The sequence below is a fragment of the Epithele typhae genome (assembly GCF_022376455.1).
Source record: "Epithele typhae strain CBS 203.58 chromosome Unknown BXZ73scaffold_62, whole genome shotgun sequence".
NCBI classification, from domain to species: domain Eukaryota; kingdom Fungi; phylum Basidiomycota; class Agaricomycetes; order Polyporales; family Epitheliaceae; genus Epithele; species Epithele typhae.
The window spans coordinates 92487-115929 of NW_025954253.1; the positions used below are offsets into that span (position 1 = coordinate 92487).

General features: G+C 60.0%; 7 protein-coding genes across 7 annotated transcripts; 4 read left to right on the forward strand and 3 right to left on the reverse strand.

The window, feature by feature from the left end:
- Positions 1–160: 160 nt before the first annotated feature.
- On the forward strand, positions 161–1997 carry BXZ73DRAFT_80557 (uncharacterized protein; the record flags this gene model as incomplete). The annotated part of the gene is made up of 8 exons (XM_048023310.1): positions 161–201; positions 324–384; positions 734–812; positions 906–1039; positions 1072–1173; positions 1209–1291; positions 1340–1484; positions 1860–1997. The coding sequence occupies 8 exons, from the start codon at positions 161–163 to the stop codon at positions 1995–1997; spliced, it is 783 nt and encodes a 260-aa protein (XP_047873962.1).
- A 1682-nt stretch (positions 1998–3679) lies between these two features.
- Positions 3680–4954, reverse strand: BXZ73DRAFT_92186 (heterokaryon incompatibility protein-domain-containing protein; the record flags this gene model as incomplete). Its single annotated transcript, XM_048026273.1, has 3 exons — positions 3680–3761; positions 3821–4425; positions 4820–4954. The coding sequence occupies 3 exons, from the start codon at positions 4952–4954 to the stop codon at positions 3680–3682; spliced, it is 822 nt and encodes a 273-aa protein (XP_047873963.1).
- Positions 4955–6355: 1401 nt separating this feature from the next.
- BXZ73DRAFT_25736 (uncharacterized protein) lies at positions 6356–6550 on the reverse strand (the record flags this gene model as incomplete). The annotated part of the gene is made up of 1 exon (XM_048017717.1): positions 6356–6550. A coding segment is annotated over one exon (195 nt), but the record flags the coding sequence as incomplete, so codon positions are not given.
- A 1563-nt stretch (positions 6551–8113) lies between these two features.
- BXZ73DRAFT_105187 (uncharacterized protein) lies at positions 8114–9182 on the forward strand (the record flags this gene model as incomplete). The annotated part of the gene is made up of 3 exons (XM_048016171.1): positions 8114–8566; positions 8678–8865; positions 8912–9182. The coding sequence occupies 3 exons, from the start codon at positions 8114–8116 to the stop codon at positions 9180–9182; spliced, it is 912 nt and encodes a 303-aa protein (XP_047873965.1).
- Positions 9183–12322: 3140 nt separating this feature from the next.
- On the forward strand, positions 12323–12945 carry BXZ73DRAFT_80560 (uncharacterized protein; the record flags this gene model as incomplete). Its single annotated transcript, XM_048023311.1, has 3 exons — positions 12323–12451; positions 12488–12585; positions 12726–12945. 3 exons carry the CDS (start codon positions 12323–12325, stop codon positions 12943–12945), a joined length of 447 nt encoding a protein of 148 aa, XP_047873966.1.
- Positions 12946–16727: 3782 nt separating this feature from the next.
- BXZ73DRAFT_105188 (uncharacterized protein) lies at positions 16728–18813 on the reverse strand (the record flags this gene model as incomplete). Its single annotated transcript, XM_048016172.1, has 10 exons — positions 16728–16778; positions 16836–16865; positions 16930–17050; positions 17097–17185; positions 17257–17271; positions 17770–17980; positions 18028–18116; positions 18174–18245; positions 18299–18622; positions 18688–18813. The coding sequence occupies 10 exons, from the start codon at positions 18811–18813 to the stop codon at positions 16728–16730; spliced, it is 1128 nt and encodes a 375-aa protein (XP_047873967.1).
- A 2428-nt stretch (positions 18814–21241) lies between these two features.
- Positions 21242–21726, forward strand: BXZ73DRAFT_105189 (uncharacterized protein; the record flags this gene model as incomplete). Its single annotated transcript, XM_048016173.1, has 3 exons — positions 21242–21262; positions 21381–21493; positions 21546–21726. The coding sequence occupies 3 exons, from the start codon at positions 21242–21244 to the stop codon at positions 21724–21726; spliced, it is 315 nt and encodes a 104-aa protein (XP_047873968.1).
- Between the last annotated feature and the right edge of the window lie 1717 nt (positions 21727–23443).

A 23443-nucleotide genomic window follows, 5' to 3' on the forward strand; every position in this document is an offset into this window, starting at 1 on the left:
CGGCCCTCGGCATGCTCACGCTCGAGCTGTATATATACGTACCCACCGCCGATGCCGCGGGCGGACGTCGTCGCGCTCGACGGCTTCCCTCGCATTCTCCCGTGGCACCCGACACCGTACCAGCTGCCCTTCCTGGCTCTTCTTGACAGCGATCGATGTCATGCGCGATCCCTCGGGCGGCTCACTCCGACTCCACCTCACGTGAGTGCCGCCTATTCAATTCTCTTGAGAATACCCTGTCGAGGCCACCGGATCTCTCTCCACACCCTTCGCGCTTTCCAAGTATGTTCTGCGCTCATTTCCCTAATCAGTGCTTGACACAGATTCGAGCTGGGAAACGGGGTGACGGATCTGGACGCGTGCCCTTCTCATCTATACTCAAAGGTGAGTATATGCGGTTGAATAAGGATGCGGGAGGATTTATACGTGCTGACACCCAGTTTTCAAGCAGGGCGCGTCTTCAGACGAGTGTCCTCGCATCTGGAAGGAGTGGACGGGCATGCTGCCCCAGCTTGGAGATTGCGCAGAGAGACGGCCCGCGGAACCGAGGGCGCTCTCCCCATTTTCTACAACCCGATGTACGTTTGACCTTTCCTTGGAAGCGGTCATCGGCGACTCATCCTCTCTTCTGCAGAAATCCCACCCAAGAATTCGTCCCAGTAGGCGGGATTCGTCCGCGGTGTTTGTCCTGTAACTGACACGCAAAATTGATAGACCGGGACGGACCATGTAGTTGATGTTGGACATCGGGAGTTTGCCCGTGGACCGCCTCTCCGAGCTTGGGTTCTTTTTTGGAGGTGTTGGCCTAGATGGTACGTACTCCGAGATACGTTCGTTTGATACAGTGCACTGACCTATCTACAAACCGTGTCGTCTTCGGAGCAGCGTCCCGGCAACGACCAAAGAACACGCCAGTCGCCTCACCCTCTTCGACATCCACGACGCGACCATTGCGTGGGACCTCCGCCCGGTTATGCTTCTTGCCCAGCTCAACGCCACCTCAGACCCGACGGAGCGCACCGAGATCCAAGCTGCCCTGGTGTGCACGTACTCCGGTGTGATCATGCCTAGGGTATGGGCAAACGGAGCATGCCCTTACCCGACCTGCGACGTACCCTGAACCTCGTCCGCGGATACGGGTTTGGACGAGTGCGGTACCTTTCATCATTGCTGGTGCGCAGTACACGTGAGCGTTTCATCGGCACCAGGGGACAATGTCATGGAACAGACAAGGAGAGACGTACGACGAACTGGGATGTGTGAGCATTGGGTTCATAGCACACGCGTTGAGGTAAGATGGGATATCGCGCGTTCGCTCACCACTAATCCCGTCGCATAGGCCCCAAGCCAACAGGCTTGTACGCAGAGGAGACAGTGGATGGCGCATCGCGCGCTCGCGCCGGCAGCCGCGTGCTCTCGATCTCTTTGAAGCGGACGTGCCCGTGTTGATAGAAGATCAGGAGGCCGAGTATACTACTACAATGGTGAGAATAGGCAGATGTCAGCGACACAGATGGAGAACTGACAACAGAACTCGCACAGCGGGGTCATCCACTCTTGAGAACACGGTTCTCAGTGCGCGCGGTCCTGAGTGCTGCTTGGGTTGTAAGTGGGTGTACTGGAAATCATCGGACTTGTCTCGTACTCACCATCATACCTCCGTATAACGGGCCTATCAACTGATACCCTCGCGCTGTCGCCGTACGGTGCAGGCGCACGAACACAACATCTTCAACCAGCCTAGCGCCCTCGCGATAATCTCCGCGTTCGGACCTCGTCTTCGCGCATATCGTCTATTCCGCCTCGCGCACATATCGGGACCCGCACGCAGATATCTTATGAATATTTCGTACGCATAGCTCATGGAGCTGTCAAGACGCGACGCATGCGAACGCACCGCGGAGTCCTTCGTGCACTCTCGCGGTCTACACCGCGCGCACTCGATCACCACTACCCGCGGCGCGGCGCCCTCTCCCTCTCGCAATGGTACCCCGTAGCCGTCATCGTACGTCCTTTAATCACTTTATTGCCTATAAAACGATCCGGAATATTCACCTTCTTCGTCCCCTTTTCATTTCTCTCTGTCTTGGTCCACCTCCATCCATCTCCACGCTCTCCCTAGCTTCTTCCGCAGTGTCACCAGCGCCTCGGATTTATAATTGACTTCGGTACAGTATCTTCTCCCAGATACTCCCTCGCGCCGCGCGCGCTGCATGTATGTAGGCTATGACTCAACTTTCCCCCTATTCTCGCGTGTGTGGTGGGCTCATCCAGCTTCGCCTCGACTTCTTCTCGCTACACCTCGACCTTGCCAACGCGCACGCCCAAGACCCCTTCCTGAATCTCTCCCTCGCGTCCTTCATCTTGCCAGCCCGTGTGCGCGAGCTCGCCTCCCCGCGTCTATTTCCCCGTCCTCGTCCACTTCGCGCGTCGCGCGTTCGGCCTCCACGCGGGGCGTCGTACCTTGCTTCTTTTTCACCTCAACCAATGTCCCGAACCTCGCGGATACGCGAGATCGCTGTTGGCGCCGCATCAGCGTGCAACAGCATCGTCACGACCGTTCTATGCGCGGTGCTATCGATAGATGTAACTGTTGGTTGGCTCCAGAAAATGTGCGGTGATATTTACAATAGGCGGCGCTCTACGTCTCGTACCACCAGACCTGAAGCTGTACACAAATCAATTTCTTCGTCTACCTTCCATACTTCAGGACAATGCGGAATTTCACTTGCAGCGTTTCTCTACCCAACGGACTGGGAGAGAACGATAACACAACTTCCCAATACCCCGACTGCGCTCGGCGCTCCACTGGCCATGGTCCGTCCATGTCGATATGATCCGTTTCGCACGAATGTACAGCCGCAGCAGCCGTGGCTCCTTCACCGTCGTGAAAGATGCAGAAGTGTTGTCGGTGTGGTATGCCCGGACTTGGCGTCTCCGTGGCGATCCGGGACGACCAGGTTGGCCTGGATGAGCGTGGGTCACGGTTGTCGATGGCGGACTCGGTACGAGAGCATGTCCCAAGAACGACTACGAGCCTTAGACGATCGCCGCGAGTAAAAAAAAGGGAGACGTCTTCGGTGGAACAAGGCGACGGCAGGGTGCTTCTGTTCATGTCAATGTTCGGGAGCCGGAGGAAGTCGCGAAAGACAAGGTGAAAGGGGGAGCCGGTAGTGGTGGCTTCGCAGAAGCGCCTCAGCGACTCCATCCCTGCGGTTTCGCCCTCGGAGAGGCCGCCGGTGTACGGCGGGAGAGCTACAACGCGGAGATCGGTCATCTTCCAGCCATGTGAGTCGATCGCCGTGCGTGATTCCCGCAGCGACACAACGGGTCTCTCTGTGGGCTGGTATAGCGGAGCAGCGTGAGCGTTGAGCTTGTCATCCACCCTTTCAAGCAAGAGGAAGACGGGGTCGGGATCTCGGCAGAATAAGTCGACAAGGAGGAATCTATGTGTATCATCCAGAGGCAGAACAGCCGCGTGGAGCTCGATCCCGCCTGGTGACACGGAAAACGTGGGAGCACGGAGTTCTGTGGTCGTGCTTGCAATCGAGCTGTGCTAAAATGGTCGTCAATGTAGTACAGCGTAGAATGGCATCCATACCAGCGTACCTCATCTTGTCCTCTCTGCGAGCGGGCTCTGAGTTCGTATCTGATTACCCTAGGAATAGGTTTGAATCGGCTAAAGGTCGGCGAAGGCTGAAGGGGGAGAAGATGACGACGGGTTCCGATTTGGGGCATTTCCTGGAGGGCCACTTTGAGGTCTTCCACCCTCCGCAGATTCCATCTTTCTCCCAAGAGAAAAATTGAAGGATCCCGCGACGTCTTCGAGATCTCCATGAGGAGCCGGCAGAATGCGTGTTGCCCTTCGCCGTAGAGCGTCGGCATGTTGACCCCGAAAAGCCCGAAGAGGCTGTAGGCAGCGTCTTCTGGCCTCGTGGTTTCCCGATGCGCCGCCCAGGATATGCGCGTCGCGATGCTCGCGTCAGTAAACGGGCTCTCGAAGCGGAGGACTGCCGCGGAGATTCCAGTTGCCCGTTCAAGGCGATCGGCAAGCTCGTACTTGGTGCCCAGAGAGATCCACTCTTTGGAATAGAACACGAGGATGCGGGACGCGATGAGCTCTTGGAGAGTCCAGCCCCGCTTGTGCCAGCGGCTGTTTAGGAAGACGTTCCACATGGGACGTGAACGAGCGCCGGAGTAGTATTCGACGTCGCTGAGATAGACGTAGCAGATGGCGGAGACGGCGTAGTAGCGGAACATGGAATTGATGCCTTCCGAGAGCTCGGCGCTGCTCTCCTTGTTGATACAGCATGTGTCGACCCAAGCGTACTCATGCCCGTGCCGTTCGGCGAGCTCAAGGAATGATCGAACTTTTGAAGTGAGGCGATCGCGTGGGTTGAACCATGGCGGTGACGACCGGTGTGGCTCAGCGAGTCCTTTGACGGGTGTAGGAGTAGGGGAAAACGGTATCGCAGGGGCACGTGGGTCTGAATGTATCGAGCGGCCTTGGGTCGAGTCGTATGTCAGCGCCGACTCGGAGGATAAGTGAGCTTTGATTACACTGACCTGGCTCGCATTCAACGGTATCGGATGCTCGATTCCCTTCGGTAGAATCACAGACTACGGGGGAGGAATTGGTACGGCAAGGAGGAGTCAACTGAAGTATCTGCATGATCTGGGACTCCACCCGATGGAGAGCATCTTCCAAGTCTCTGCGAGCCGCAGATTCCCTTGAGACTGCTTCAGAAATTAGAGATCGGAGCTCGGTTCGAGGCAAGGGATGTTGGTCTTCCGGGGAGAAGGTGCTGTTGGATTCTACGTTCAGCTTTTGAACCTTTTGAAACGTATCTTCTTCCTCCCCCCAGGTGTGCGACAGGATGGCATAGCCTCCAGAAACGCGCTCAGGTTGGGGAAAGAAGACGAGGTTCGCGCGCGCGGTGCCCAGGAGCCACATCGCTTCTATCACGAATATTAGCACATGTATGTCACGCGAGAGTAAGCACGAATACCGGGTGAGAGGTGATGTGCACAATTTGCGGGAGGGGTACAGAAACTTGGGGAGCATGAGAAAATGCGATACAAAGCATCAGAAGAGGGGACGTACGATGAGAGTATCCAAGACGGTCGATGGGTTTTGCGGTACTTGGGTTCACAGAGGATGTCGATGGCTGGGAGGAGACACAAGATGGACGGGAGGAGACGTGAGATGGGTCGAGGGCTGAGGGCGAGACGCAAGAGGCCAAGTTGCTGCAAGGGCGACCCCGGTCTCATACACCGACCGCACGCTCCGCCGTGCGGAACATGCATGCGATAGCCTCGGAGCACTTCCGATGCTTCTGCTGAGAAATGAAAGCGAACACAGTGTGGGCAGGCTTCGCGCTACCTAGGGCGAGATGACCTTCCCTGCCACGAAAATGTCAGGTTCTGATAACGTGCGTGTTCACCCTTGGGCGAAGCTGAGAGGTATGTCATTCGTCGCGAGGTACATGATATAGTCCGATACGCAGATGTTCGCCGACGCTTGGATCGCCGGAGTAGACTTCAGTAACCACGAGTGTCTCAGTCGCGCTCGTTATAAATGAAAGTGTATGCGCGCGAATGGGCACCATATGCCAGTGGTGGGCGAAGCGGGGGATCGGAAAGCAGCTCGACGCCGACTCCAGGAAGGACAAGCGCGATGTTCTAGATCTCCCAGCCGCACAGCCCTGGTTTGAGCGGAGATGAACACCCCTGAGACAAATGAGTCAGCTGGTCCAGGCATGCACAAAACATACCGTTGCAACGAGGGTTCAGGCAGGTCCGCGGCAGTGCCCCGCCGCGTTGCCGATGACCCCAGGAGGGTTGTGCACAGAAGCATCGCTGCGGAGATGTTTGCACCGATGATCTTCGCAACCTCAGTCGGTCACAAGAGCACGTCCGCGTGAATAGCAAGATCCATGATACTGAAGAGCAGCGGGGCAGCGGGCATCAATATCCCGGAGTAGCACCTTGAGCGCAGGAAGGAAGTGAGGAGCGAGCTGCAGACTCACATGATCACCGCGGTGCGCTCGACCACGCGGACGATAACGCATGTCCAGGAGGACGTGCCGAACAGAGGGTTCCGGAATCAGAGTCGAAACAGCGAGAAACGAGCATTCGGTCGTGGTGCGGCTCTAGACTCGGATGGAGAACTTCGAGGGGAGCTTCCGTAGACGATATGCGCCGCGTGTTTTGCGGGGGACGCAATTGGCTGGAAACGCAGGCACCAGTGCCAACCAGCCCACGGTCCGCATTCTGTCGGTATCGGCGGCCGTCTCTTCCTCGTTTGCTCCAGGCGTTCATGAGCGATATATCGTCTTCTGTTCCCGCGGCGTTCGTTGACGTCGCAGTGGGAGAAGTTCGAGCCCGAGTCACTCGTGCCGAAGCGGATCGTGGTGTTATCCCCCGCGATGCCCGTGGACACGGTGCTGCGGCGGATTGACGGACTCAAGGCGGCGGAGCGAAATGCGTGGAAGGCGGGACCGTTCAGGTGGAGCGGGCGCGGCTGACCAGGCGCGGCGTAGCCAATAGGATGGGGAAGAAGACATGGCGAGGACGTCCGCGCCGCCCAGGATCCGGAGGGGGACGGAAATGCGCAGGAGTCGGCACCAAGCGATATGTACGAGCTCGCGGAGCGCATCGGGCGCGCAACGCACACCCCGTCTTCGTCCTCCGTCTCGAGACGCTGCCCACGGAGATGGGCGTCGCCGTGCGCACGGCACGCAGAGGACAATCTGCAAGCGCCGATGACGACGCGCCTGTTTGGGCCCTGCGGACCGGCGAGCCCCGGACGCCGGAACACCCGCAGGCTGGAGGCGCAGGTGCTACGCTCTCTCCTGCTCTTCGTCCACACCCTCACGCCTCTTCCCTGGACGCGGGCGACGCGCTCTCGTTTCTTTTCGGCGGTCCTCGCGTGGTCAACCCTGTGAGACCAGCATGAGTCGCCTTCAAAGGGTGCGTTCTTTTAGCAGTCTGCGTATCGTTGCGTCCACAGATACTGAACAGGCGGTCCAGCCATCTCGCTGGCCCTTGACAGCAGAGGCTCCTTCGCCACCTGTCATCGAATCTAGCTCGGTACGTATCTGCCATTGTCTTCATTCTTTGTCAGGCCCTCTGAACTCCGGTGCCGTTCAGGCCTTCAGGACTGTCGGCCGCCTCGTCGGTGAACACCCACTCTCCGCAATCGCACGACGAACTGGGAATTCCGAGCGAGAGCGTACGGTTGGCGGTGGCTGAGGCCAAGGGTGAGTCCACAGCTGCGCCCTCTCCCCACACCGCGATCAATGCCTACCCTGCCCTGTGGTTGATGTCGACTGCTTACCGTCACAATCGCCGCGTCCTTTCAGACGTGCGCGTTCTCCCTCATTCATAGTTTGGTCACCGTCGGCAGGCGATGTCAGTCGTCGCGGCGCATGTTCAATGCCTCATCGAAATACAAGACGTTGTCAACATTCATGAGCGTCGACCTGTTCAACGTGTACGTCGATTGGGAACCCCTGGTGGCTGCGCTCGAGAAGCGACCCAGTGTTAACGGTGAGTTCAGGTCATTCTTCTGGTTACCCCGCACCGCAGCCGGCGCTCCCCTTCGATGTAGTGCGGTAGCTGACGGGTCTTTTTCGGCGAATCTTCACTTGCTAAGGGGTCTCGCGCGCGGACGAGAGTATGTAGCTGTGTAGGCTGCCCACGAGCAGGCGTGCCGACGCTCCCATGGCTCCCTTAACGGCTCAACCTGAAGAGGGAACGGCAGTCAAAGGTAGCAGAAGGGCTTGTCGCGCTTCGACTTCGCGCAACCGAGGTGTGTATTGTGCTACGATCACATGGATTCACTCGTGCTGACGATGATTCTATTCCAGCCCGTTGGGACAACGATGTGTTCCACGCGTCCCCACCTATTGCTTCTCGCCTCCCGAGGTCGAGTACTGGTCTATAACGGAGACAATCCTGCTTGCAACCAAGCCGCGGTGCGTTGTTTCGCTTTTTTTGATTTTCCATGCACTTTCTAACATCGAAGATAACAGATGTCCAACATTCTTGACAGCAGTGAACCAACGACTCGCGCGGAGGACCCTATTGGCAGCTCGAGCACGGATCATCGATGTCGCAGGATTCTCTCTGCGCAATCGTAACTTCTCGCGTTTGCGGCTGCTCCGGGGTCTTATCCTCGCCCGCTCTTGGGGAGATCTTCACTGCCTTCCGCTCCTCGGCCTCTGTCGCACAGCAACACCGTCGAACATGCCTGTTCGACCGGTCAACCCCACGGGACGAAGGACCGCTCGGCCAGTCTACTGCCAAGAGCCTCCCACGTGCACATGGCAAGACGATCGTCTCGTACAAGGACTGTGCCGCGGAAGAAGTCGAGGCTTCTACTCGCGTTGCGATACTTGCGAAGGACAACACCCCCGTGCTCCTCCACTGCTCATCCGGAGTCCGGCGGACTAGTGTGTTCATCGCCATCGACGCCGTCCGCGGCAAGATGCAGAAGCACAAGGAGGCCTATGTCGACGACCTTGTCATCTCGCAAGCCGCGTCGGAGATCAGGGCCACTGAAGTGTGTCCGACGAGCAACGCAGATGCACCAGCGTCCCCAGCGACGCCCCCAGCAACGCGGATCCCCCGGCTCCATCCAACTTCCCAACGGTGACGAAGGGACGACGCACAGCCCACGGCTCCGGTCTCTGTCGGCGACTGCGAAGTTGGTGTCCCTGTCGCCGGCTTCACCTCGAACTTCATGGATGTCGACGCCCGCTCCCGTCCGCCCCCTGTCGCCTCCACGCCCCACACGCTGCCGCGCTCGTCCGACGCGGTCCGGTCCCCGACACTGCAGGCTTCGCCCGGGCCCGTGGGGGGGTCCGTCGCGCAGCGATGAGCGTGTTGCCGGCTACCCTCCGCGCAGACGATGCCCCGCTCTGCCCGTCGGGGACCAGCCACACGTGTTCGAGCGCTGGCAACAGCGGCGGCTCCGCGGGTCGGAGCAGTGGGAACACGCGAACTCCCGTCCGGCGGCCAAGCTCGCCAGAGATGAGCGCGTCGGACGGCCTCCCGAGCTCCGTCATCGGAAGGACGGGGAGGTTGTGCGTCAACGTCCTGCAATCGACGTCGACGAGCTCAGGTTCCCGTCCCTCGTCGACACCGCCCGTGCCGTCAGCGAGCGATACGGCTTCTAGCTCCTCGACACCGCCGCAGGCCGAAGCATCTTTGTCCTCGGACCTGTCGCTCGCCGCCCAGCCGCAACGGGTCCACTCCTGGTGGTCCGAAGTCCACTCGTCGAAGGAGGGGCACTCGCCCTCGCCCCCCTCCAGTGCTCGCCGCTGCCGCGGGCCCTTCCTGCCCCGCTTCTGCCCTTCTCCGCCAACGCCAACAATCCGCGGAAGGCGTCCCAGAACTCCGGTGGCCGCCCCTCGCCCGACGGCACGACGCACGTCGCAGAAGCGTCGCCCGACCCGCGCAGGCTGCACTCGGACTCGTCGCCGCTGGCGCTGTCGACGCACGACTCCAAGCCAACCCGGCATGTGATCGAGGACATGCGCAAGCAGCGGATGAGCCTCTGCTGGAGCCTCTTGCTCATCACGCGATCGCCAATGGGCTCTTTGATGGTTATCGACGAGAAGCGGCATGGCATGCGAAGCACCCTGCGCGCGCATCCACATCTGCGTCCTCAGCGGGCCCGTCTCTCCCAGCCCCTCGCGGCCGCAGCCCACGCGCCCTCGCCGCTCCCTCCATCGCCTCGCGTCGCCCTTTGTGCCCCGCGCAGCGGACTCCGGCCACTCTGTGAGCCCCGCGTGCGTGCTGTTGGAGGAGCGGAGCGTCTCGGAGACGCACTCCGGCGACGGACGGCAGAGGGGCACGGTTACAGACGACAGGGGAGTAACTTGATATCCAATGTAGTACCACGTATCGACAATAAATGTAGCAGTCTGCAGCAATCGCGAGAGTCACAAAATGCTATGAGAGTCAGCGTGGCAGCAGGCACTCGGCAGACGCATTGACGCCGGTCGCTGACGTCATCGCTCAGATGGCACGACGGCCCGGATAAACGCCGTATCCGGTCGTCGCCGCCGCGTCTGCGCACTCGTCGCCGCACATCCGCCCTCGCTCGCTCGCCCGCACGACGTCGCAGACAGGTCTAGAGGAGATGGGGCATGCCGGTACGTCAGCTCACGCCCTCGCTCTTGCGTTCCTCCCCGCGTCTCTCGCTCGGGTGCGTCCCTTCGATGCCCCCACCGCGATGCACTCGCAATATGGAAGGCGTCGACGGCCGTAGCATGTTTCTGGAGGGTAGATGGCACTGGGGTAGTGTTCTGGAGGAATTAGCACTCTGGTGGCGGACAGGGGGCTAGCATCCTTGTTCTGTGGACAAGTGATGCTGAACTATGCCATTTCAGGAGCTCTGTATGAGCTCAATACATGCCAGAGGGACTCGAGGAGGAATGGCGACGGTCCTGACGACGTCCCACAGACGCAAGACACATGCTCTATGGTGCGGTTCGCGCAAGTTCAGGCTCAAGACGCGCTCGCGTGCAGATATGAAGATGTGGATGGAACGATAAATTCCGGAGGACCAAACCAGTGCGCTGCCAGGTATGTGCGGCTGTTGAACGTTGAAGCCTCGCCCACCGTTGCTCAAAACATCACTTCTCAGCGTCTGCGATGCCCGCCACATTCAAGACCGTCGTCTCGTGGTCCGCCATTTAGTCTACGACGGCAACTTCATACGCAGGCCGCGGGACCGCGCGAGTGGAAAGAAGAAGTTGACGCGGCTGCATGAGCCACACACCCCGACAGGCTGGCCGCACCAATTGCTTGAATTGCACAACTCGACCACGTGCCATCGCAAATCCCTCGCGCCCAAGGTCGACGGAGTACACCCGCATCGATGGACAGCGGCGATGCCTCGCGAACTGCGCGTCGCTGAAGACTCGTCCGGCCCCGTATTCCGTGAACACGAGAGCGGAAGCGTCCGCTGAATCCCGATGCTGGCCGTGCCCAAAACGTGTCCCAGCACGGCCGTAGCGCGGTGTGGAACCTTCCGGAGCGGCCGCCCTCTGAGCCCGTTCCCTCAACGCCGTCCCACGCGGGCCAGTCTGTGGGATTGCGCCCACAAGTACGCAACGCGGTGACCCGGCTCCCAGGATTCCATCTGTTGCTTGCCGCAATGCCGCTGCGCCCCATCCGCCAGACGTTCCCTCTCCTCCGACCTCCGGCTCTCCGTCCTCCACGTCTCCAACCTCTTAATCCCCAACGTACGGGAACAGACGTTTCCGTCAACACCCCTCCAGACCGTCCATCGTCTCGCCGCGCGCACCGTCATCATCACACAGTGCTCCCACTGGCGCGCTGTGCTCTCCGTCGGACACATCTCCGCCGGGCGCATTCAGGGCCATACAGTCGAAGATGGCCATCTAATTCGTCGATGGCGGGCTTTTGGAAGAGCTGATGAAGATGCATATGGGTGATTCGAATCGGTTAGAGGCGTTCCCCTCCCACTTCACGCGGATGCGGAGGAGTAACGTTCTGTAAGTCGACGTCTGTCTCCTTTATGGCTTTATCTAACGCACGTGGACCAGGCACTACACCCATGATCCCATGACCACCATCATCTACCTTCTGCGCCACAACGTGCCTCCAAGATGGCCATCAAGCAACTGTGCCGTGAAACTGTTTGCTGAACACCGTCGGGGAAGAATCCGACGGGGCCTTTCGTACGTATGTTGCTCGCTCGCTCGCTCGCTGTTGCACTAGTCATGCTGAACATTCCCAACAGGTACACTCATGCCCCCTGACGAGGTACTTCACTACACGAGACGCAATCGGATCGACTCCTTCGCCATCATATACGGGGGTCTGTCATAGGTCGCCAGCCACTCCCCACTCCCGCATCCCCTCGCCGAGCTCGCGATGGGTGTCAACACCTGGCCACGCGCGTGCTCGGCAACACCTTCATCCTTGGACGCACACACCATTCTCCGATGAACGTCTGCCTTCCCCCCAACGTGGTCGCGTTCTCCGGCCTCTTCATGCGCCTCCGTCGGCCACCTCACCTACTGGCTCTCCGAATTTCACGCGCGCATCCTCAGCGGCTCCACGGCACGTTCCCGATCTCGGATCGCAAGCCGCGGCGCATGCTCACGGACCCGGTGGCTCGTCAACCTCGATATCGTGCTCGAGACCACGCTCACCGCCCTCCGCTTCTCCGCGCTAACCGCGCTCCCAGCCGGTTTCGCGCGCGCGTGGACATCGCCGTGCGGGAGGCGCCGCTCGAGCCAACGAGCGCAACGCACATGTTCATGACGGGGCACCCGCTCCCATGGTGGAGCTGTGCACGCTCCTCGTCCTATGCCGCGTGGACGCCATCTCTCTCGGCTCGCTCGCCGGGGCCGACCTGGTCCGGCGCGTGTTCGAGGACCGGTCGTGGGCGCCGGTGCCAGGGACCCAGGTTCGTGCTCACCGAGCTCGAGTACGTGCACCGCAGCAAGTCCGTGCGGGTCCGGACGAGCGAAAGGCGGGTGGTACGGATGCGGGAGGAGAGGCGGTGCACGGCACTGTGCCGAGGCGAGAATCGGTCCCAAGGTGCGCCAGCCTTTTTGCGTTCAGAGGCGATCGTTTGATTAGCATTACAAGAGCTTAGGGTTTGAGACGAACGAGCAAGGCTTTCTGCTCCGCCGGTCCATGGCGACTCGTTCTTCCGGATGCGGGTCACAGATCTAGAGCGCAGTGCAGCGCTCGACGAAACAACCTGCGGCCCATCGGTTTGAACCTGCTCCGGACGGCGGGCGGGACGCGCTGCTGCTCGATCGCCCGCCGCTAGCTGTGAGGCCTGCCACAGCGCGCAAGCCTAGTCCGACGGGGGCGAAGCTTTCGAGCAAGCTTCAAGCTTCCCGCCAGACCGTCAAGCCTGCGGGAAGGGATACCGGCGGGATGCGATCGTGATCGGGCTCGGGCGCAATCTCCGCCCGAGTTACTCGTGTCGAGGGGGAGCGAGCAGGGTGGATGGCGTGACCGTGCAGGTGGGACGTATGCCGGAGTCTGTTCAGTTTGCGCGGGGGCCCAGGGGACGCTGCAGGCGAGACTTCGCGTGTCTAGACACTCGTCATCTGTCAGTGCGTAGAGTGCGTTCGCAAATATTTAGGAGACTTTCCTCGTATCTGGAAAAGAACCTACAAGCCTGATGCTACCATCAGCAAAAGGGCGGACCGCGGGGTAAGCATTTCGGCGCTTGAAATAATGCGCGACGATTGAAAGGCGTCTGTAAGGACATTGTAAGGAGGGGCATCGTTATAATGGGTGCATCGGCATTATGAACATTTCATGACATAATAATGCCGGAAAGGTTTGATCACGTGAGCGAAGCACAGTCGCCCAGGCTGAGCATCCTGCTCAAGCGCTCAAGGACAGGCTGGGCACCGCGCGATGTCCGCCAAATGTCCGCGACCGGCACAGGCCAACGCCGAAGGGCCCTTCGCTCGCGGGAGGTTGGTGTCGTTGCTCTCGGTTGCGCGCGTGAGCACGGAGAGGTGCGCCCTTCTTCGGACCGTCTCCGCTGTTTCTCACCTTGTCTGCACAGCCCGGCGGCGCAGTCCGCTAGGCCTGTTACCGCGAGGTTATGTCATGATGCGACTCGACTACATGACACAAGTCGTCGCCCGCGACCTTCCAGCGGTAATTGCCCGACCGACCTCGGTCTACTACCACCATCAACTGGCCGTCGCCCCTACTCGCGCGCACACCCCGGACCTCCATAACCGCCTGCGTCCCAGCCGCCACCGCTCGGCGGCCCCCGCGCCCCCGCGCGACCCCACTCTGGTGCTCACTGTACCCGTCCCTACCCCCGTCGTGCCCCATCGCTACTGTGCCTGCTATCCCACCCATATCCCCCCTCTCCTCCCCCGTCCCAGTGGCCGTTTCCTTCACCCCTCCCCACACCCGCCTCTATGCTCCGCAAGGTCACGACCCCCTTGCTCCAGGGCGCCTGCGTATGACGTGGCTCACCTTAGATTAGTTATGATGATTCGAACTGACGGACTACCCCCTTCGTCCCGGCTCCCGCGGTAACGTCTCCCACCTTACGTCCCTCAATTCTTTTCATTTCCTAGTCTACTGACATGAGCTCATGTACCCTACTTTGGCTTACACCCTGGCCCGCCCGCCCCTCCCCGGAGGGTCGACACGAAATCCTCCCCGTATGCGATAGCCCTCCCCGCTTTGTAATTACCGTACGTACCGCCTACCATAGGGCTCCGCCCTCACGGGCGATAAATGGGATACAAACAAACAAACAAACAAACAAACCTTCCAGCGGTACCCTCTCCCTTCTGGCACGACTCTACCACTTCTTTGCCTTTTCCCTCAGCTTTCCCCAACGATATCGACCCCCAAGCTCTCCACCTCTACCAAAATCGGTGTCATGCAGCTTGTCTGCCCATCTCTCTAGCTTGGATTCATCTGTGGTGCTGTGTACGTTTCACTATGAGTTTATTTGCTCCTTTGATATGCTTGCTCAGCCTAGCGGTCATTTTAGCTTTGCGGTGGCTGCCGCCGCCCGCGGGTTGGTGCCTTGTGTTGCACACGTACTTAGAGTGGTATGCGAGGGGTCTGTGAAGGCGACCCCCTCTCTTCCTCTCCAATGTCTCACCCACACGTCCGAGTGCCTTCCTCCTCTCAAGATAAGTATGTTATCACCCTATCCGCACGCAAACATTTACTGGACTATATCGCAGCACTCCTCCCTCTGGTTCTCGCGCATCCACATTTGCAGCCACGTACGATCGCGTTCACGACCACTGTCGCTCTTGCTCTTGCTCCGGCCGCGAGGGACGTGCCAGTTCCCTCACCTGGTAAGCCTCCAGGTGTAAGCATTTGAACCCCCATCACGAGTCGTGCCATGCCAGAGCTCCCCCCGACACGCACCTCAGGTGCCCCGCGACTGTACTGTGCCGTGTGTGTGCCCAGGGAGACGCGCACACCTTGGCCTGCAGGGCGTCCTGCGAGTCATCGCGACGCGCGAGACCCAATTGCGCAGCTGGCGTGCGCTGCCCCACAGCCCGCTCAGGTTGAGCACCGTCGTCCGCGCAGTCCCGGGGGGAGCACGCGGATGTCATCTTCCGCCGCGGCGCGCGCGTTCGTTAGGTCGACGGGCGAGTGCCAGCGGTCTTCCGCGTGAAGGTGTCTGGCTGCATCCTGCGAACGGGGTGGGGACGGCGCCGCCGCGCCCGGCGCGCGCAGCGGGAACGTGGCGGCACTCCGCGCGCGGCGGGCAACGTGCGGAACGCCGCGCGCGCGTCCGAGGTGGGTCCCGCGCCCCCACAAAGTAAGCCTGCCCATTTCTCAACCTTGTACCCGCCGCTCACTGGATGAAGAACGCGCGACAGGCAGTATCTGTACGAGTACTTACTTCCCCTAGTACTTGCGGCTCCTAGCGCGCGTCTTCGGGCCCTTGTGGGATTACATCCTTTCCCCATGTTTTAGCGGCTTTAGCTACGGTGATCGAGACCTAGTTACTCTACCAGATCCGAGCTTGCCTAATAATTCGAGGCTTGTTCATCAGCATCTGCTATGCCGTGTGCCTAAAATGTGTCGGAGCCTCGGAGGTCGTATCCGAATGTAGCATGCCAGCCCATGACCGACTCGCACCAAAATGTGCACGCCAGATTGTAACACCACATAATTGCTGGACTTACTGCAATCCTCGCAATGCCTGTCATCCATTGGGTACATTGTGCCAATATTGCGAGCATTGTGAGAACATTGTGACGACATTGTAATGCCATGGTGGAAAGCGCTTGATATTTAAAGCGGATACACGAATGCGCGCTCCACGGCATACAATATATGGATTGCATGCCAATTCAGCCATTATATACAAGGACATTACAACCTTTTCGGCGAAACGCTGATGACCTGCACGACGTACGTGCTGCTTCGACGCTCGCGCCTTGGCGCTACTTGCAAATGATGGCCCTGGAAATATCTCAGAATCGCCCACTCCGCAAGGTGTGATTGCATCAGATGAAACCGCCACCACCCGTGAAGCATTATAAAAGCATGGGGACAGATGGCGTTGCTCCCCTCCGTCCGCCCTCTCCTCTGACTCAGGGTATTCTCTACTGCCATGCTCGTCTCATCGACATCAGCCACGCACTGGCCTGAGGAAGTCCCCGCGCTTTGCTCGAAGACCCTTCATCTCGTCGTGGTATGTGATGCATTCTAAAAACTTTCCCGCATGGCTGCCACTCATAAAGATGCTTCGTTTGAGCTAGGTCCGGCGGCGCCCGGTAGGTCTGTACTGTGTGCGACCGCCACGCGGACACCGACAACTCAGAGGTCGAAGGATGGCTAGAAAGATGTGCGGTAAGTGACGCTTCACGAGTCATCTGCATTGCTACTGGTACCGCCGCAAAGGGGCCCTCCGCGGCGGTTGGCACGGCGACGGCGAGATCGCGCGCGGCCGCCTGTGCCTCAGCCGCACGTGGTGGCAAGTGCTCGCCGACGGGCGCAACCACCTTTGCTTGTGCGCAAGACGTTCGGACTCCAATCGGCGCGCCGGAGGGCTCACAGCTTCACTCCGATGCGCGATCGGGTGGCGGCAGCGCGTGTCACCGTGTTCAATTTTCGTTATGCCGATCGTCGAACGCAACAGCTCAAGCTGAAAGCTGACATGAGACGACGACGACTGAGTGCTACAACATGACGCAGGATACTAAAGAGACCAATGCTTAAGCTAGGTGAGGCTCGCGGGCAGCGTTCCAAACATCGCCGTACGTTCCCTGCGCACATTAGCATGTTCGTCAGCCGCACGAAAGTGTCCTCATCAGTGCGCATACCTTCTGGTTGTTGACGTGCGTGCTCTTCACCTGGCGCGTAAACCACTCGTGTGAGGTCGAAAATCTCGTGCAGGTGCGGCGCAGCGCGGGCGACCGCAGAGTCGGCAATGATCGCGCTTTGATCTGCGGGCGGGGCCGTCTGGACGCTGTCTCCGGGTGGAGTGAAGTAGACGAGGGAGTATCGCTCGCAGTGCGCCAGCTGTTCTCCAGGAGGTCTGTTCAGAGCCGAGTCAGCGAAGACAGGGTACGCGAGACACTTACACGACGCGGTGGAGGTTGGACCTGAGAAGGACACCACTGAAGATTGTCAGCGCATCTCCGATGTTGCAGATCGCGTGGTTGGGAATAGGCTGTATAGCGGCGAGACGGCCGTCAGCTCCATGCCAGCGCGATCGAGCGAGGGAAACCTACCTTGACATACCGCCACGTCCGCGTACTGGCAGCCCGCCAAGACAGTCACGCAAGAACGACAGGCTGCCAAAGTATGAGTGGTGCCCTCGGACGGCTCGCGCAGTGGGCTCCGCGTGACCCGCGGCTCACTTCAGCTCCACTCCTCCTTTCGATGCTTGCACCGGCGTACTGCACGGCAGCCCAAGCCATTCGTTGAGAATCGCGAGCATCGTCCCGTTTGTCTCGATTGCGCACCGGACGAAGGAGCCATGCGCGCTTTCAACGGGGCGGGGTAGTCATATGGCGCGTGACCGTGGGCCAAGCAAGCGCGTCCTCCGCGGCGACGTTGAGGTCGTTCGCGTGCCGGCTGTGCGTCGGGTGCCCGTCTTGCGGCTGCCGACGCTCCCAGCTCTGCTCAGGGGCGCGCGCAAAAGGGCGGGTGCGGCTGGGACCGCAGTGCACAGAGTTTGAGCTGTATGCGGATAGGGATGGGCAATCACGGTCAACCCTTGGAAACAGCGCACCTCAGCGGAACAGGACACACCTTGTGGTTTGTCACCCGCTGCGACTTGGCCTTCCTCACAAGCCACTCCATCGCCGTCATGCCAGGGGTGTACTTCCTCGAGGGCGCGTTCGCGACCGCTATAGCGATGCGCTCGTTGTGCGCAGACCGCGTGCGCGGCTCGAGGTCGTCGTTCGGGCGGGTGAAGAACACAACCGAGTGGCGTTCGTGGGCCTTCTTCCGCTGAGGCGGGCTGGGAAGGTGAGACGCGGGGCATTGGCACGTCGCGGACGGACTCACACGACGCGATGGATGTTGGAGCGCAGGGTGCCGCCAGAGAAGATGTTGAGGGTGTCGCCGATGTTGCAGATCGCGTGTCTGGGCAGTGGCTGGGCGACGGACGACCGCATGAGCACGAGCGCGGCGAATCGAGAAGGATCACTGACCTGAACGTAGAACCACTGGTCGGACCCGGGCGGGAGCACCTGCAAGCCGCCGAGGCGGTTGTGCAGGAACGACTGGGGAGAGCGATGTCGGTACAATGCGAGGGGACACAAGGCAAATCACTCACCAAGGACCCAAAGTCCGTGTGCACCGTCAGGAATGTCGTCTCCTCCGGCCCAATATACGACGGCGCCCCGATGAACCGCGCCGTGCATCCGCTGAACTCGTCGACCTTGTGTAGAGACGCGGACCCGCCCGCGAGCCCGAGTCTGTCCTTGAGGTGGTGGTTGATCACGAGCGGCGACTTCACGAACGGCGTGATGGTGGACTCCATCCGCCCGTTGACAGCGGAGGGGTACGTGCGGCGCGCAACGGCCGGCCAGGCGAGCGCGTTGTCCTTGGACAATGAAGATGTTGACAAACTCGGAGACGTCACGCGTGCCTTTGTCGTCTGTGAACTGCACGCCGGCGGCCTCGGTGGAGAGTGAAAAATGCAAAGGATTCGAGAGAGCGTACCCGAATGAAACCCCATGGCCTACCGTCTCCCTGCTCAAAGAGGAGCTTCTCCTCGAGGGTAAGAGCGATCGTCTCCTCGCCCATCGCAAACATCCCTTCCGCTTGCTCATATACGCCGTGGTTCATGAGGCTTGCAACAGATCGCCGGTCAGTCGCAATGTTCACTCGAGCGCGGCGCAGTCACTCACTACCCAAACCCCATCTCCGTCGCAGCCCTCCAGAGCCTCACAACATCATGTGCATCTCGAGCCCATAGTCAATCACGAACAGGACAGGTGGGGACGTCCTGAGGGAAAGGCATTGCGATTGAGACTCAGGGGATATGGATAGCAGCGCACCTATTATCCTTGAGTTCATGAGAAGGGTCTCGCTACTCCGTACTCCGCGAGAAATGTGCTAAACTTGCAGCATGATCTCATGACTCGGAGAGGAATGAAGTGGCAAAGCAAGAGCAATGTGCGTCTCGGTGGGGGTTCCGCGGGGCAACTTGATAGATGTGGGTGTGGAGTGGTTCAGTGGGTGTGGAGGAGGTAGTGGATGTCCGAGCCGGCGAGACTCGAGAACGCGGCGCCAACGCGCGCGAGGGCTGATGTAAGCGAGGTCTGTCGCTCGTGTGCAAGCCACATCGTTCAACTTGTTCATCAGCCAAGGTGCGCTTCTATGTCGATGGCAAACATGCGTATATGTTCGTGGCACCATCCTCGGACTTGTTTTAGCTGACGTCCCCCCTCCGCGTTCAGGTACTTCATCGCCACAACTTCGCATACTTCTTCAATTGAAGCACTACGCAGGCTGCGGGACCGCGCGAGTGGAAAGAATCTGACGCGACCGCATGAGCCACAACCATCGACAGGCTGGCCGCACGAGCTCCTTGACGAGCGCACAAGTGGACCATGTGGCATAGGAAAGCTCTCGCGCCCTCCGCAAAGGTCGACAGAGTACACCGTGCACCGATGGACAGCGGCGACGCCTCGCGAACTGCGCATTGCTGAAAAATCGGCCAGCCCCATGTTCCGCGAACACGAGAGCGGTGGCTTCCGTTGAATCCCGATGCTGGCCGTACCCAAAACGTGTGCGAGCACGGTCATAGCGAGGTGTGGACGAACCTTTTGGAGCGGCTGCCCTCTTATCCTGCCACTTCCCTCGACGACGTTCCACGCGGGCCAGTCTGCGTGGGATTGCGGCCACAAGTACCCAACGCGACCTAGCTCCCGCCTGCTGCTCGCCGTCGCGCCCCAACCGCCGGACTTCCTCTCCGCCACCCCGCGGCTCTCCGTCCTTCACGGCTTCATCCTCTTGATTCCCAACGCACGGGAAAAGACGTTCCCCTCGACGTCCCTCCCGACCGTCCATCTTCCCGCCGAGCACACCGTCATCGTCACGCGCTGCTCCCAATAGCGCGCCGTCTCTTCGACGCCCTCCGCCTCGACCCCCTGCGGGCACCTCTCCGCCGGGCGCATTCGGCTGCTCTCCTGGCCCTTCACCACCATCTCGACGCGTCTCCGGCGCCCACGCGCGTGAGCCTCGACGCCTCACATGACGACCTCACTCGAGTCGTCACCTCCACCTCCGGTCGCGGGCACCTGTGATGGCACCCCCGCTGCGACCGCACACCCGACGCGCACGCGTTCCCCGCGCGCTGGCCCGAGCGTGGCCTCTCCTCCGCCCCCTTGCTCCCCTCCGCGCGCGCTGCGTCTCTGCCCCTGGACCGACACATTGCTTGCGCTTGCCACGCTCCTTAAGCATCCAACCGCCCTCGAAGCCCCTCCCGCGCGCCTCGGACTGTCTCCCCGACGACTCCTAGTGGGAGCCACCACCGCATTCCTGCACGTGGTGCGAGCCGAGCCGGACGCGGGGGAGGCGGTCTGCTCGCGCTCGAGCTGTACCCGCCGCGATGCCACGCGCGCGCGCGCGCGTCGTCGCACTCACTTCCCTCGCATCCTCCATGCCGACTGTGGCACCCGCTCTTAACAGTGTGCCATTTCGATACTACACGTACTGGTCCTCTCCCCGAACCCCACAGCCTCTCTCGATATCAACCACGATCCCTCGTGCAGCTCACCCCGACTCCACCTCCAGCGGTCCACGGCCGTTGATATCTGAACGAACCAGGACCACTGCGTCACCCAGCGCGCCGTAGCGTTGGCGACGTTCTGACATCGGATCCCATGTGAGTGCCGTTTGTTCAATTCTCTTGAGAATCCCCTGTCTAGGTCGCCGGATCTCTCTCCACACCCGTCGCGCTATCCCGCTAATTTCTGCGCCCATTTCCCCAATCAGTGTGAGGTCACCTTGACACAGATTCGAGCTGGGAAGCGGGGTGACGTCACTGCGACGTCTGATCTGGACGCGTGCCCTTCTCATCTATACTCCAAGGTGAGTATATGCGCAGGTTGAATGAGGATGCGGGAGGATCAACACGTGCTGGGACCCAGTTTTCAGGCAGGGCGCGTCTTCAGACGAGCTTCCTCGCATCTGGAAGGGTGGACGAGCATGCTACGGCAGATTCGGGATTACGCGGAGAGACGGCCCGCGGAACCGAGGCGCTCTCCCCATGTTCTACAACCCGATGCACGTTTGACCTTTCCTTGAAAGCGGTCATTGGAGACTGATGACTCTCTTCTGCAGAAATCCCAGTAGGTGGGATTCGTCTGCGGCGTTGGTCCTGTAACGGACGCGCGCGATATTGATAGACCGGGACGGACGATGTGGTTGATCTATTCAACCTGTTGGACATCGGGAGTTCGCCGACGGACTGCCTCTCCGAGCTTGGGTTCCTCCTCGGAGGTGTTGGACTCAATGGTACGTACTCCGAGATACCCTCGTTTGATACAGTGCACTGACTCACCTATTTACAGACCGTCTCGTCTTCGGAGCAGCGTCCCGACGACGACCAAGGAACAAGCCGGCCCCTTCGCCCTCCTCGACATCCATAACGCCACCGTTGGGCGGGACCTCTGCCTGGTTATGCCTCTCGCCCAACTCAACGCCGCCTCAGATCTGACGGAGCGCATCGGGATCCAGGCTACTCTGGTGTGAACGTACTCCGGTGTGAGCATTGGGTTCATGGTACACGCGCTGGAAATATCGCACGCTCACTCACCGCTAATCCCGTTGCATAGGCCCCAGTTCTTGCGCAGCGAAGCCAGTGGATGGCGCATGGCGCGCTCGCGCCGGCAGCCGCATGCTCTCGATCTCCTTGAAGCGGACGTGTCCATGTTAATACAAGATCAGGAGACCGGGCACACTAATATAACGGTGAGAATACGCGGATGACAGTGACACAGATGGAGAACTGACCACAGCACTCGCGCAGCGAGGTCATCTACTCTTGAGAACTCGGTTTTCAGTGCGCGTGGTCCTGAATGCTGCTTGGTTGTAAGTGAGTGCACTGGAAATCATTGGACCGGTCTCGCACTGACCATCACACCTCCGTATAACGGGTCTCTCTACTGATACGCACGCGCTGTCGCCGTACAGTGCAGGAGCACGAACCCTACACCGTCGACCAGGCTAACGTACGCCCGCGCGATCATCTCCGCGTTCGGTCCTCGTCTTCGCGTACCTAGTCTATTCCGGCTCGCGCACCCTTCGCTATCCGCCCGCGGATACCATAGGACTACCTCGTAGGCATATAGCATGGGCCCGTCAAGATGCGACACATGCGATCGCACCGCGGCGTCGTCCGTGCACTCTCGCGGTCTACACCGCGCGCACTCGACCACAACCACCCGCGGCGCGGCGCCCTCTCCCTCTCGCGATGGCACCCCGTAGCCGTAATCGTACGTCCTCATTTCACTTGATTGCCTATCAAACGCTCTTGAATATCCACCCTCTTCGTCCCCTGTTCATTTCTCTCTGTCTTGGTCCACCTCCGTCCATCTCCACGCTCTCTCTCGCTTCTTTCGTCGTATCACCCGCATCGCGGATTTATAGTTGGATTCGGTACAGTATCTTCTCCTAGATACGCCCTCGCGCCGCGCGCGCTGTATGTATGTAGGCTTTGAGTCAACTTTCCCCCTGAGGCCGCCCTTTTCTCGCGTGCCATGCGGTATGCTCATTCAACTTCGCCTGCATATCTTCTCGCTACACCTCGACCTCGCCCACGCACACGCCCAAGACTCCTTCCTGAATCTCGCCCTCGCGTCCTTCATCTTGCCAGCCCGTGTGCGCGAGCTCGCGTGCCCCGCGTTCGGCCTCCACGCAGGGCGTCGTATATTGCTTCGTTTTCACCTCACTCGATATCCCGAGCCTCGCGGTTACACGAGATCGCTCCCTCGCCCTCACACCTGCTACTGACTCCACGCCAGAGTTAGCGCCACATCAGCGTGCAACAGCATCGTCACGACCGTTCCATGTGCGGTGCTAGCGATAGATGGAATTGTTGGTTGGCCTTGGAAAATGTACGGTGATGTTTACAATGGGCCGCTCTCTACGTCTCGTACCAGCAGACCTGAAGCTGTACACAAATCAATTTCTTCGTCTATCATACCTACTTGGCACCGCGGAATTTCACTTGCAGCGTTTCTCTACCCAACGGACTAGGAGAGAACGATAACACAACTTCCCCAAACCAACCCTGCACTCGGCGCTCCACTGGCCATGGTCCGTCCATGTCGATATGATCCGTCTCGCACGAATGCGCAGTCGCAGCGGCCAGGGATTCTTCATCGCTCTCGGACCAACGAAGGATGCAGAAGCGTGGTCGGCGTGGTGCGCCTAGACCTGGCGTCTCCATGGCGATCCGGGATGACAG